Below are 13,981 nucleotides of genomic sequence, written 5' to 3'. Positions count from 1 at the left end.
CATTTATATTAATGTACAATTCAATAGGAACACCTGGGCTGCCAGAAATTAACTAAGGGATCCCCAGAAAAACTCCTTCATTCTCTAGACCCTAGTTTTGTTCACCAATCAAGTTGGAAAGATCTAGTGGTGCGGGATTCTATGCAGGGTCTCTTCCCGCTACAAGGAGAGAAGGGAGTGACCCCACAGGGCTACGGTGGTGGCCACCACCTTATACACCTTCCAGCCAACAACTGCAAAAACACCTGCTGCACTAGAGGCTCTGTGCAGACGACACCGCAGCTGAGGGGACAGGACCAACAAACGAAAAGGCGACCCGAGGCACCGAGTGGCACATGTGCACTAAGGAGTCCAGGGGAGGCCTCCGTGTGCTGAGTGCTCAGACATATGGGGCAGCAGATGGAAATGGTGAGATTCAAGAGGGGCTTTGATGGAAAGCAGGATCTGGGAAGGGAAGTGGAAGGGTGAGAACAGGCCAGGCAAGGGGCTGCTTTGGCCAGAGGAGCAGAGTCTGATTTGCTGTGTGTGGAGGCTCAGGTAGGGAGCAACAGGAGGAGGGCAGGGCAGGCAGGGCAGGCAGGGCTGCACTGGGGAGGTGTGCTGAGCCACCTGTGTGGAGATATGATGTCACTCATCTGACCTTTGAGAGGCACCTGGGCCCCTCTGGATGCCGCACCCTAGAGGGGTCTCTATTATAGGAGCTGAGTCCTCCAAGACATAACGACAAATAGATCTAGGGCTGTGCTTAACAGTCTATCAGCTCTTCATAAACCCGCAGGGCAAGGGGCGCCATGAGCGCTGAAGGAGGCCTGGATGGGAATCCTCAAGTGGAGGCAGCACCCGCGAAGTCAGTGGCACCTCGCAGCAGGTGAAGCTGGAAGCATCCAGGCCGACAATCCAAGGGCCCTGGGCCTGGTTCTTCCTCCCCACGCCCCAGCACTGACCTCCATGATGTCCTTGATAATAGGAGTCCACCGTGAGAGCTGGTAGGTCTGCTCGCTGATGCGCTCCTTCCGCTCTGGCTTGCTCCGGCGACGCAGCGTGGACTGCATGCACACACACACCAGGTGAGAACCTGAGTCAGGGCCACTTGGGCCCTAGGTGACCTCTACTACTCTCTAGAAATTCTCCGAAGGACCCCAGAGGCAGCAATGGCAAAGAGTAATGGGGGGGATGGTTTTCCTTGGAATAGCCCAAAATGTGCCCTTTTGGGAACCTGGAGCAAACTTGTTCTTTAAAGTAATAAAAAGGCCGGGTGTGGTGGCTCACACCTGTAATCCCAGCACTTTGGGAGGCTGAGGTGGGCGGATCACCTGAGGTCAGGAGTTCAAGACCAGCCTGGCCAACATGGCGAAACCCTGTCTCTACTAAAAATACAAAAATTAGCCAGGCATGCTGGTGTGCACCTGTAATCCCAGCTACTCAGGAGGCCAAAGCAGGAGAATTGTTTGAACCTGGCAGGCAGAAGTTGCAGTGAGCCAGGATCTTATCACTGTACTCTAGCCTGGGTGACAGAGTAAGACTCTCTCTCAAAAAAAAAAAAAAAAAAAAAAAAAAAGCCATAAAAAATGGCAAACATAGGTCAAGTATGTAAGTGCCGTTAGAAAAAAAAAAAAAAAAACAAACTCCAGGCAGTTGAAAAAGTAGTTTTCTGCCTATTAGAGGAGGGTATACTACTTGGAGCATGCCATACTGGATTTCGGCAGCACGGCTGTACTGAATGAATGCATGTCTCCATTCTCATTTTGATCCCTCTTGTGAGCAAGGGTTTAAAAATGCCAAACTCCTGCTAGTTACAGGGCTATGGTCTGGTGGCACTGGAACAGTTTTGTCTATAAGATTCCAAAGGGAGAATATTTGCAACCCTAGCTTTGTTAGTGCTGTGCCTATAGAAGACAAGCACACAGTGGGGCTGCGACATACGAGGCTCATGGCAGAGTCCTCTGCAAGAGTTCTGGAGGCTTCACCCCACCTCTTCTAGAGCACATCACATGGTCCAGGCCTCCCAGATAACCTGCCCTGACTTGGCTCTGAACCAACCCAGTGCAGTAGACTCAAAGGTGGCCAAACTGCTAGCTCTAAGCATCATATTCTCATCTTCACAGGGGACGCTGAGGCTAAGCTGTCCAAAGGTGAGGCCAGACGGACCCTGAGACAAGACAGATAAAACGGCGGGGACCCTGTTATGGTTTGGTTCTGAGACAGCTCAGCTTTCACGACTGTGAATGACTCATTGCTGTTCAGGTCTAGTTCTTGGCTTTGTGCCTTTAGTTTATATATAGCTTTACACCTTTATCCTCTGATTCCGTGTCTCTCTCTCTCTTGACGTACGAGTGTGTATCAGAGGATGCTGTACGTCAGTCAGAGAGCAAAAGCAGACAGATCTGCCAGCTCCCCTCCCGCCTCCCTGCAGAACCTGAGCTGGCCTCTTACATCAGTGACGATGGGCACACCGAGGTGAGCCATGTTGGTGATGATCTCACTGTCCTCTGGGGGAATCTGGGCGTGCTGAATCAGTTTGTTCAGGTTTTCCTCTGTGATGCCTGAGGGCACAAGACACCCGATCACCACACACAGCCCCCATGCACCCAATGGGACAGGCTGGATGGTGGCCCTTCTCCCCTCAGGGTTAGTGGACATTGCTCCTCTAACTCATCAGCTTCACTGTCGGTGAGGACAACATAAGGATCCCAATTCCCCTCCAGCCACTCTGCCTGAGTGAGGACCATCAGCAGCTGCTCCTCACAGTCTGTGTTTCCATCTGCCCCCTGGCTTCTCAGCAATCCCTGCCCACCCGCACCCTGAATCAAGTCAAATTGGACGAGAGTTTTATTATCTATCTTTTGTACAATGGACATTCCTGGGCAACTGTGATTGAACTGGGTAAAAGTCAGTTTTTAAAGGCAGAGATTACCAATGTGATGCAAGTTAAAAATACCTGGTGGGCAGAGCTCTGGTAAACTGGCCACGAGGCCAAGCAGCTTTCCTTCCCTCCCCAGCCCTGTCCTCTTCCATCTACTTCACACCATTTATTAACTCTACAATGACCGGGGGACATTCAGCCTCTAGCTGCAATGATCTGACTACACTGTATTTCCCCAAACAAAAAGGGCGCCTGGGATCTTCTTTCCCTTCCCCAGTCCGTATCTTTTAAATGACTTCTGTACTTTGTTTCCTCTTTCTCAGCTAACTCAGTTTCCCCAAGACAGGGCCTGTGCCTTTCTCTAGGTCCCGCAGCCCTACCATTCTTCAAAAAGATGTAGAGAAGGATGATGCGGATTTTGTCGTAAGTGCTGACATTGGCGTCCAGCAGGATGGGGACGATGGCTCGCATAGGGTCCTTGATCTTCTCTCCCTCCGCGTCTGTGCCCATGGCCAGGTCCTATGGAAAACATATCTCGTTGGCCCCATCTCTCTGGTGACAGTGTGGAGGGATGGTAGCTCTTAGGAAATTCAGGATCCACAAATGTCTAGAACTGCCAGCTTGGTTGGGGAAGGTCTTAAAACAGGTGCTTCTATTCTCATAATGCACTGTAGTTAGCAGGAGTGTGATCAGCACTGTCTCCCACAGCATCAGTGAGGGTGGATAAAAGCCCTGAGTGCCACTTGCCCGACAGAAACCACAATGATTTCCCATCTTGTTTTAAAGTAGGCTGTTCACTGTAGGTGAGTGCCAGCTTCTCAGATAAAGACTCAATCCTGGCTGGGGGTGGTGGCTCATGCCTGTAATCTCAGCACTTTGGAAGGCTGAGGTGGGAGGCTCTTTTGAGCCCAGGAGTTTTGAGACCAGCCTGGGAAACACAGTGGAGACCTCATCTCTACCAAAAATAAAAAAAATTAGCCGGGCATGGTGGCGCATGCCTGTAGTCCCAGCTACTCAGGAGGCTGAGGCAGGAGGATTGCTTGAGCTCAGGAGTTCAAGGCTGCAGTGAGCTATGATTGCACCACTGTACTCTAGCCCGGGTGACAGAGCAAGACCCTGGCTCATAAAAAAAAAAAAAGAAAAAAAAAAGACTAAATCTTGGTAGGCTCTCTAGAGGTACAAGGCCCTGTGAGGGAGCAGGGCTTAAAGGGATGTGCTTCCCTCCCATGAAAAGTGCTGGGATTTTAGGATGCCTCCGCATGGGCAGATTCTTTCCACTCTGCTTCCCCTCTCACTGAAGCACATGCTTTTTGAGTTTGAACTGCTCCAGGGTTTTAACCTGTTTTTAATCTTTCTACCATGTTTCATGCATGAGAAAGGGAAGAAAAAGAGCCCCCAAACTGGCAAATCCAAACCCCAGGAGATGAAGGGGAAGATAAGAGTTGAAAAAACTAGAAATGAAAGAGTGAAGTGAACACAAGCTTCTGACCCCACTTCATGATGCAGGTGAGACTCAGATCCAGAGAAGGCAGCACGCTGGTCTCAGCCAACCAGGACTCAGCTGCAGCTTCCTTTGTGGCTCTCAGGAGGTTGCCTGAAGGCTCTCCTTTTTTCTCTCAAGACCCCAAGAGTCCATACAAATTCTGATCTCGAGTTCATAGTCTCTCTCCAGTCTGTGTCCCAGGAAGGCAGGAGACCTCTCACAGGCCCCTTCACCTTTCAGTCCTACCACCAACCTCAACAGACATTTGACTAGCAGGACATGATTTTAATAATGCAACTAGTTCAACCATACTTTTGATCACTTCTGAAAATTTGTAAACTTCCAAAATTAATCCCAAGTTGCATTTTTACTGATTTAGGTATGACCTATTTTCTAGATGGTCAGGTTCTTTTTGAGAGGACACCTTGTGTTTGCTATAATCCCCTGTAAAATTGATGGATTTTAGCAGGGCTGCTTCCCCTTATAAAATATTCAATACAGGACAGGGCTTACAATCCTAAGCTGAGCCTGTCACATCAAACCAGAGGATTGAAATCTTAGCTTCACACTGAGATCTTGAATTTTTTTCTTCTATGAAAAGAGGCCAAGCTGAGGCTTCGGAATCTTATTATTATTTTTGAGATGGAGTCTTGTTCTGTTGCCCAGGCTGGAGTGCAGTGGTGCAATTTCTGCTCACTGCAACCTCCACCTCCTGGTTCAAGCAATTCTCCTGCCTCAGCCCCCCAAGTCGGTGAGAATACAGGCACTCACTACCACGCCCGACTAATTTTTGTATTTTTAGTAGAGATGGGGTTTCACTGTGTTGCCTAAGCTGGTCTTGAACTCTTGACCTCGTGATCCGCTCGTCTCGGCCTCCCAAAGTGCTGGGATTACAGGCGTGAGCCACCGCGCCCAGCCAGCTTCAGAATCTTTTAACTTTCTTCACTTAGAAGTTGAACCATGGTTTTATAATGTTGCAACACTTAAAGAATTAGGATGAATCTAAGCCAGGATTAGTGACTCCACAAGACAACCTTGAAAAATGTCAGCACTGATTTCCCTTTTGCAGATGAAAAAAAATGAAACACAAAGAAACAGACACATCAAATAATCAGTGACAGAGACAGAACTCAAACCCCAAATTCTCAATTTACAATCCTAATTGTGATCAGGGATGCTTTGAGCAAATTTCTGACTGCTACTGCTCTACCCTCTGTCAGGCTCAAGGTCTCCAAAGCTGGCCTGGCCATGGCAAGAGTAGAATACATTCAGAATATAAAATTCTGCCAGCCCTGTCAACGTAGAGCTCAGAACCCCGCATATCTTTCTTCAGTCACTCCAGGGAAAACAGAGCCTTTCAAAATGGGCATGCAAAATCCAAATGGCACAGCATTCCAGACCAATCTAGTCCCTACCATGGACAGTGGAACCGCACTGGCTCCAGAGTTGAGACAGCACGATCTAGCAGGCCTTCCCATCTCTATTTCCTATGATTCTGCAGGATGTTCAAGGTCAGATGTTAAAATTCTGCTGGGTAAATGGACCTGACAAAAACTTGCCATGGCAGAAGGAGGAGAGTCCTACCTGCTCCACTCGGCAGAGTTTGTCTACGGTGCCTTGGTAATGCTTCATACAGTCCTCAGCAAGGTGCAGGTGGGTGGAGTACTAGGAAAAAGCACAACAGTTTGTGACCAAGGGACTAATCACGGATGCATGCAACATCTACTGAGCCCCTACTACGTATAAAACACCACTGGGCACCAAGGAGTCTCTAGCCTCAGAAAGGAGGTAAAACATGTGTACAAGCGGGTACACAATCACTACAAAGTAGAAAATGTTACATGTCAAAAGAGAGGGCCAAATCACATTCTAAAAGAGTTAAGAGGAAGGAGAACTCCTTTATGAGGGTAGGTGGCACCATGGTTTTTTTTTTTTTTGAGACAGAGTCTCATCTGTTGCCCAGGCTGGACTGCAGTGGTGCAATCTCGGCTCACTGCAACCTTTGCCTCCTGGGTTCAAGTGATTCTCCTGCCTCAGCCTCCCGAGTAGCTAGGATTACAGGCATGTGCCACCAAACCTGGCTAATTTTTGTCCTTATAGTAGATATGGGGTTTCACCATGTTGACCAGGCTGATCTCAAACTCCTGACCTCAGGTGATCTGCCCACCTCAGTCTCCCAAAGTGCTGGGATTATAGGCGTGAGCCACCGCGCCCAGCCAATGATGGTTTTATTAGTACAATGCATCCACAAATTCTTTGATACTCCTCCTTTTAGGAGGCAGAGCTTCATTCCCTCCTTAACTGTAGGCTGGATTTAGTAGCTTGCTTCTAACAACCAATGTGGAGGAAGTGATAATGCATGGCATCCAGGATCAGGACATAAAAGGTATTGCGACTTTCTCCTAGCACTCTCTCTCTCAGATGGCTCACTCTGGGGAAAGCCAGTGGCCCTGTTGGGAAGATGCTCAAGCAGCCCTGTGGAGAGGCCCATGTGGTGAACTGAGGCCTCCTGCCAACAGCAGGGGAATAGGAAGGAAAACATAAAGAGGGGAGAAGAAAGTGACAGGAAATAAGGTGCCTATCCCAGCCTTTCATCTTCTTTTCTAATAAAAATTGAAGATGACTAAAAATCTGTGATTTTCCATAGATCAATTAGAGTAGTAGGGCTTTGAGAAATCTTTTTGCGGTTGTTTCTACTCAATGATTCAAACAGATGATTTGGGGCTGCCATACCTTGCTGAGCTCTTTCTGGTACTGAGGCATCTTCTTCAGCATCTGGGACAGGTCCCGCATGGTGGTCTGTAAGGGAAAGGAAAGCACATGGTGTCATTCTAATGGCCCTGATGTCAGGAGGCTTTGCTAGGCTGATGGGCACAGGACAGGATAGCCGCCCTCACGAGGGTTCCCAAGTGCACTCTCTGTAACCCTCAAAATGAATCTGTGAAACACAAGATCATGTGTGTTTAGATTTCCAGGCCTCTGGCTCAAAAATTTTTTTGATCCAAACATGATTGTCTTACAGGTTGGGAACCGAACTCTGAAGTCTCTAGAAGTTACATTTTATTCTATGCTTATTGAATTAGAAAGCTGTTGAGAGCTAATTCTTGGTGAGGAAAAAAATCTTTCTATTCATTGCTTTTCTTCATCCTCAGCTCAAGCAGCCTTAGCATCAAGTTTGCACTTTCTCCTGGCAGAAAGACTGTGGCTGCGTGGACAGGAGAACAGGGAGGTCAGAGAGGGTGGGAATCTGCACCTGAGGAACAAGATAGGTCTGTGTGCTTTCTAACTGTGTAGGCCATCTAATCCCATCCATTTACCCCACAAAAATTTACTGAATTACTACTATATACCAGGAACTATTAGGTGCTGGAGATACAAGGACAAAAGTAAAAAAAAAGAATCTCTGATTCACGGAGAATCAGAGCATCCAGGAGAGGAGCCAGATAAAGCACTGCAGAGATCAGGGCCCTTTGAGGGCACTCACCAGGTAATGTGGGTGCACATGGCACAGACATCTGCCTAATCTAGGTAGGGGACCGGGGAGGGTTCCCCTGAGGAAATGATGCTTGAGCCAAAGAACCTGGCCAGGTCTGAGGCAAGAGGACCCTGGCATGGCTGGAGCAGGAAGGCAGGGCAAGAAGGACGGGTGCAGAGATGAGACCAGAGAGAGGCCTGTGGGGCTCATGATCTGGGCTTTGGAAGGGCTGTGTGTGTGTGTGTGTGTGTGTGTTGCAGATGGGAGTTATTCTAAGGGGAACAGGAAGTCCCTAAATGGTTTTAAGCGAGGGAGTAATACAACCAGAGTTGCATTTTGGTAATTCCACTTCCCTCGACTAAGACAGGTGCGCCACCTCTGATAAACAGGCAGGATATGGAGAGGCTCAGGCAAGGTAGGTTATAAATTCTAATTTTTTTTTTTTTTTGAGATGGAGTCTTGCTCTGTCACCCAGGCTGGAGTGCAGTGGCGCAATCTTGGCTCACTGCAAGCTCTGCCTCCCGGCTTCATGCCATTCTCCTGCCTCGGCCTCCCAAGTAGCTGGGACTACAAGGTGCCCGCCACCACACCCGGTTAGTTTTTGTATTTTTAGTAGAGACAGGGTTTCACCGTGTTAGCCAGGATGGTCTCAATCTCCTGATCTTGTGATCCGCCCACCTCCGCCTCCCAAAGTGCTGGGATTACAGGTGTGAGCCACTGCATCCGGTCATAAATTCTAATTTCACTACAAGTTAAAAAAAGGTCTCACAGTTTGTTCTTCTGGCTTAAAATGAATCATGATCCAAAACAGTAAATATTAACCCTCAGAGTAACAAAAAGCAGTTCTCTGTAAATATCGAAATCTAGGGGCTCTGGATCTGTATCTTTTTTTTTTTTTTTTTTTTTGATAGAGTCTCACTCTGTCACCCAGGCTGGAGTGCAATGACGTGATCTTGGCTCACTGCAACCTCCACCTCCTGGGTTGAAGCAATTCTCCTGCCTCAGCCTCCCAAGTAGCTGCGATTACAGGTGCCCTGCCCACCACTATACCCACATAATTTTTTGTATTCTTAGTAGAAACGGGGTTTCACCACGTTGGCCAGGCTGACCTTGAACTCCTGACCTTGTGATCCACCTGCCTTGGCCTCCCAAAGTGCTGGGATTACAGGCATGAACCACCACGCCCAGCCTGGATCTGTATCTTTTTTTTTTTTTTTTTTTGAGACGGAGTCTTGCTCTGTCACCCAGGCTGGAGTGCAGTGGCCGAATGTCAGCTCACTGCAAGCTCCGCCTCCCGGGTTTACGCCATTCTCTTGCCTCAGCCTCCCGAGTAGCTGGGACTACAGGCGCCCGCCACCTCGCCCGGCTAATTTTTTGTATTTTTAGTAGAGACGGGGTTTCACCGTGTTAGCCAGGATGGTCTCGATCTCCTGACCTTGTGATCCGCCCATCTCGGCCTCCCAAAGTGCTGGGATTACAGGCTTGAGCCACCGCGCCCGACCTGGATCTGTATCTTAAGTGTAAAAACGGCTGTGTGCGGTGGCTCACACCTGTAATCCTAGCACTTTGGGAGGCTGAGGTGGGTGGATCGCTTGAGGTCAAGAGTACAAAACCAGCCTGGCCAAGATGGTGAAACCCCATCTCTACTAAAAATACAAAAAAATTAGCCAGGCGGGGTGTTGCGTGCCTGTAATCCCAGCTACTCGAGAGGCTGAGGCAGGAGAATTGCTTGAACCCAAAATGTGGAGGTTGCAGTGAGCCGAGATCCTGCCACTGCACCTCGGCCTGGGAAACAGAGCAAGACTCTGTCAATAATAATAATAATAATAACAACAAAATAAAAATAAGGCAAAATGATGTAAACTAAGAAAGGGATATGACCTTTCTAACCCACTAGTCCTATTTGGAGGAGGCAACTTCCCTGCTCTTAGAGAGAAAGCAGGGACTAATTTACTGGGCATTTGAGCGCTGGCATGGGTTTACCTTCTCTCCAGTATTCATTCTCTTGCTAGAAGAAAAATCTTTCAGAGACCGGGTGACTTCCCTGGAAAATAAAAGGAGGCAGCTAAGTTTCACAGCAATACCATAGGCCTTGCTGTGGATGCTATAGGAGTCATGCAATTTTTCTTTTAGGAGTATGTGGTACTCCTAAAGTGGTTTTCCTGCCAGTAAGGTATGCATTTAAAGTTACTTTTTGCCAGGTGTGGTGGCTCACGCCTGTAATCCCAGCACTTTGGGAGGCCAAGGTGGGCAGATCACCTGAGGTTGGGAGTTCGAGACCAGCCTGATCAACATGGTGAAACTCATCTCTACTAAAAGTACAGAAATTAGCTAGGCATGGTGGCACACTTCTTTTTTTTTTTTTTTTTTTTTTTTTGAGACGGAGTCTAGCTCTGTTGTCCAGGCAGGAGTGCAGTGGCGCAATCTCCACTCAATGCAAGCTCCGCCTCCCGGGTTCACGCTATTCTCCTGCCTTAGCCTCCCATGTAGCTGGGACTACAGGCGCCCGCCACCTTGCCTGGCTAATTTTTGTATTTTTAGTAGAGACAGGGTTTCACTGTGTTAGCCAGGGTGGTCTCGATCTCCTGACCTCGTGATCCGCCCATCTCGGCCTCCCAAAATGCTGGGATTACAAGAGTGAGCCACCACGCCCGGCCATGTGGCACACTTCTGTAATCCCAGCTACTTGGAAGGCTAAGGCATGAGAATTGCTTGAACCCAGAAGGCAGAGGTGGCAGTGAGCTGAGACTGTGCCACTGCACTCCAGCCTGGGTGACAGAGCAAGGCTCGGTCTCAAAAAAAAAAAAAAAAAAAAAAAAAAAAAGAAGTTATTTTTCTAAGAGAGAAGAGAGACACGTAGCTTTTCTAATTAATATTTGAAACCAGTGATCTCCAGGTGGGGTGTACGAGATTATTCAAGGAGAAAAGAGAAGAAAATATTAGAATATCTATGTTTATTTTACCTCATTCTTTTCAAATTTATGTTGGAATATAAATAGTGAAACATAATTCATGTTTGAAAAACATACAAACTATATATATATGTTGTAAATACACACATTAGTACAATAAAGCATATTTTAAATTCATAAATACATTTAATTTACTGAAATGTGGATTAATATCTTTTTTATTTTTTGAGTTGGAGTTTTGCTCTGTTGTCCAGGCTGGAGTGCAATGGCGGAATCTTGGCTCATTGCAACCTCCACATCCCAGGTTCAAGTGATTCTCCTGCCTCAGCCTCCCAAGTAGCTGGGACTATAGGCACACGCCACCACGCTCAGCTAATTTTTGTATTTTTAGTAGAGATGGGTTTTTACCATGTTGGCCAGGCTGGTCTCGAATTCCTGACCTCAGGTGATCCACCTGCCTCGGCCTCCCAAAGTGCTGGGATTACAGGTGTGAGCCACCGTGCCAGGCCATGGGTTAATATCTTTTTAAGCTGAGTGATCAAAAAAGTTTAGAGACCTCTTCTCTAAACAACAGAACTATCCAAGGCTGTATTATTTTCTCACTCTTCCTTGGAAATTTCCTGAATATATCACTAACTCACGGTAGCAGAATGTGTCTTTCTGAAAAAGCAGAATCATTATCTACAGTTTAAAGGTCTTACAACAATGTTTAAATATTAGAAACATTTTCAGAGCTGGATGCAGTTTAGTAAGGAGACATCAGCTATTGCTCAGGAACTGCAGGTAAAACAGGGAAGGTTGAATATAGCAGCTATAAAAAAGAAAGTCCAATTGTATACTGTGGTGTTTGGGTCTTTCAACGGAATGAACTAGCTTTAAATTTTTAATGTTTGTAATGCATTTTTCTGAGAGAGCTACATATGTTTTCCAAGAATCCTAAAAGCAGCCCTAATACAAAATTGATTTTCTAACTTCACGAAGTCGGAGTAGCTCAAGCTCAGAGAACAGAAGGGATTTATCATTATGGGTTAGCATGTTGATGACTGCCAAGGAAACGAATTCACACAAGGATGAGCCCCCACGAGGTGCCCAGAGTGAGCACATCATCAACAGCAGCTGGGGAGAGGCACCTCGCTGGAGAAGGGGGTAGGGGGCTCTTACTGGGACACCTCTGCGATGTGCTTGTGGCGCAGTGCTATCCACAGGTCGTCGTCCTCGTCCAGGAGCACCTCCTTCACCCGTGCCTCCCCGATGCCGCTTGTCTCGTACCTAGAATGGAGACAGGACTCAGCTGGAGCGCACTGTCTCCACAACAGTCATCGAACCCTCTTCAGCTTACAGCAGCAGCAGTTCACCACCCTCAGCTGTCAGATGTTCACAAGTGCCGTCACAGCAAGTCCCGAACATTGGATGTGTCAGTCAGACCTGCTGTGGCAGCACTGACCCGGGCTGCAATTCCTTGGGTAGGAGAGACTCAAAGCTCTATTCAAAGTCAACCAACTTGAAAATGTCTTAAAATCTTCTGGGTCAGCTGATACAAGCTCCACCTGAGCTGCCTGTCCAGGGCATGAAGTCAGGTCATACATGAGTTTAGTTATTTATAGGGGAAAGGTAAAGATCATATCTGTCCCTCTGGAAAGGCACTGGGATGTCATCCTCAATGTGTGGTGCCTAAATAGCTTCCAGCAGCTGCCTGCAACGGGCCCTCGGCACCCATCACATGGGAAATCGCAAACAGCTGGGAGCACAAATTATAGCTACCAACAGGGAGAACCGAGATTCACTCATATTTTTGGAATCTTCATTTTGAAACCACTATCTTTATGATGGGTGCTATTAAATGCCATGAGAACAATGTCTGTTCTCATACAGTCTGTTTCTCATGCAGTGTGGTTCCATAAAAGGAAAAACTAGTTTTTAGAAACTAAATTTCTGGTGATTGTTACCAAGAAAAATGTTTTTTATAAATGAAGAAAACATCTTCTCCGTAAGGAAAGTTCAGTACGAAACTTCTGTTGATATATTTCATCATCATCATATTTCAGGATTTATAAACAAGAAGTTTCAACTCTGCCTCCAGAGAGGCAGAACCAATAAAACAGAAAATAAAAATTTCAACTCTGAATGAGATACACACATAAACACAAAATCAACATATTAACATATCCAAGTGGGCTATGACCTGAGGTGATGTGAGCCGGGAAACAAAGACCTAAAGTGCTTGTCCTCCCCCAAAAGAGGACAGGTCATGAGTTCCTGCCTAGAAATGCCACGTGGATTTGTGGAACTCACAGAAGAACTTACAGGCTAATTTGCAAGGCTGTATCAATGAACCATTTTTCCTAGAGTTAAAAACACTCTTTTGCTGGGCACGGTGGCTCACACCTGTAATCCCAGCACTTTGGGAGGCTGAGGCAGGCAGATCATGAAGTCAGGAGTTTGAGACCAGGCTGGCCAACATGGTGAAACCCCATCTCTACTAAAGATACAAAAAATTAGCTGGACGTGGTGGCGCACACCTGTAATCCCAGCTACTTAGGAGGTTGAGTCAGGAGAATTGCTTGAACCTGGGAGGCAGAGGTTGCAGTGAGCTGAGATTGCGCCAATGTACTCCAGCCTGGGTGACAGGGCAAGACTTTGTCTTAAAAAAAAAAAAAAAAAAAAAAAACGCTCTTTTTCTGCCAGGCATGGTAGCTCATGCCTGTAATCTCAGCACTTTGGGAGGCTGAGGCAGGCTGATCATGAGGTCAGGAGTTCAAGACCAGCCTGACCAGCACAGTGAAATCCCATCCCTACTTAAAAAAATACAAAAAATTAGCTGGGCACGGTGGCACACACCTGTAACCCCAGCTACTTGGGAGGCTGAGGCAGGAGAACTGCTTGAACCCAGGAGGCAGAGGTTGCAGTGAGCCGAGATCACACCACTGCACTCCCGCCTGGGTGATAGAGCGAGACTCCGTCTCAAAACAAACAAAAAAACCTGTTCTTTTTCTAGACGTATTTTTGGTTCATGTGCAGAGCCGCATGCATCTGGGGTCTGTAACACTATACTTACTTGTATACATCATTTTCGATAGGCAGCAGATCATAACTCATAGCCTGAAAAGTCAATTCGTGGAGCACAGGGGAGCTGGGGTCAAAGCCTCGATCCAGGATCAGAAGTTGGGAGCGTGCCTTGTCTGGGCCCTGGGAGAAAACAGGGAGATGCTTCACAAGCCACTCAGCCAACTTCAGCTTCTCCACCTAGC

General features: G+C 47.3%; 1 protein-coding gene across 3 annotated transcripts in view; it reads right to left on the bottom strand.

Annotated features, from left to right (window-relative positions):
- The window catches only part of STXBP1 (syntaxin binding protein 1), an 82,043-nt gene that overhangs the window by 13,277 nt on the left and 54,785 nt on the right, over window positions 1-13,981 (bottom strand). For all 3 annotated transcript variants that reach the window (XM_008006156.3, XM_008006157.3, XM_008006158.3), the window contains exons 9-16: window positions 13,789-13,919; window positions 11,895-12,002; window positions 9,805-9,865; window positions 7,080-7,145; window positions 5,931-6,011; window positions 3,244-3,382; window positions 2,434-2,543; window positions 945-1,046 (exon numbers count right to left, since the gene is read on the bottom strand). In XM_008006156.3, the coding sequence (XP_008004347.1) occupies window positions 945-1,046; window positions 2,434-2,543; window positions 3,244-3,382; window positions 5,931-6,011; window positions 7,080-7,145; window positions 9,805-9,865; window positions 11,895-12,002; window positions 13,789-13,919 (798 nt within the window). The remainder of the gene's footprint in view (window positions 1-944; window positions 1,047-2,433; window positions 2,544-3,243; window positions 3,383-5,930; window positions 6,012-7,079; window positions 7,146-9,804; window positions 9,866-11,894; window positions 12,003-13,788; window positions 13,920-13,981) is intronic.

This window comes from Chlorocebus sabaeus, chromosome 12, assembly GCF_047675955.1.
Source record: "Chlorocebus sabaeus isolate Y175 chromosome 12, mChlSab1.0.hap1, whole genome shotgun sequence".
Lineage (NCBI taxonomy): Eukaryota > Metazoa > Chordata > Mammalia > Primates > Cercopithecidae > Chlorocebus > Chlorocebus sabaeus.
Note: the sequence above shows the minus strand (reverse complement) of the source record. Positions and strands in the feature narration are given on the sequence as shown.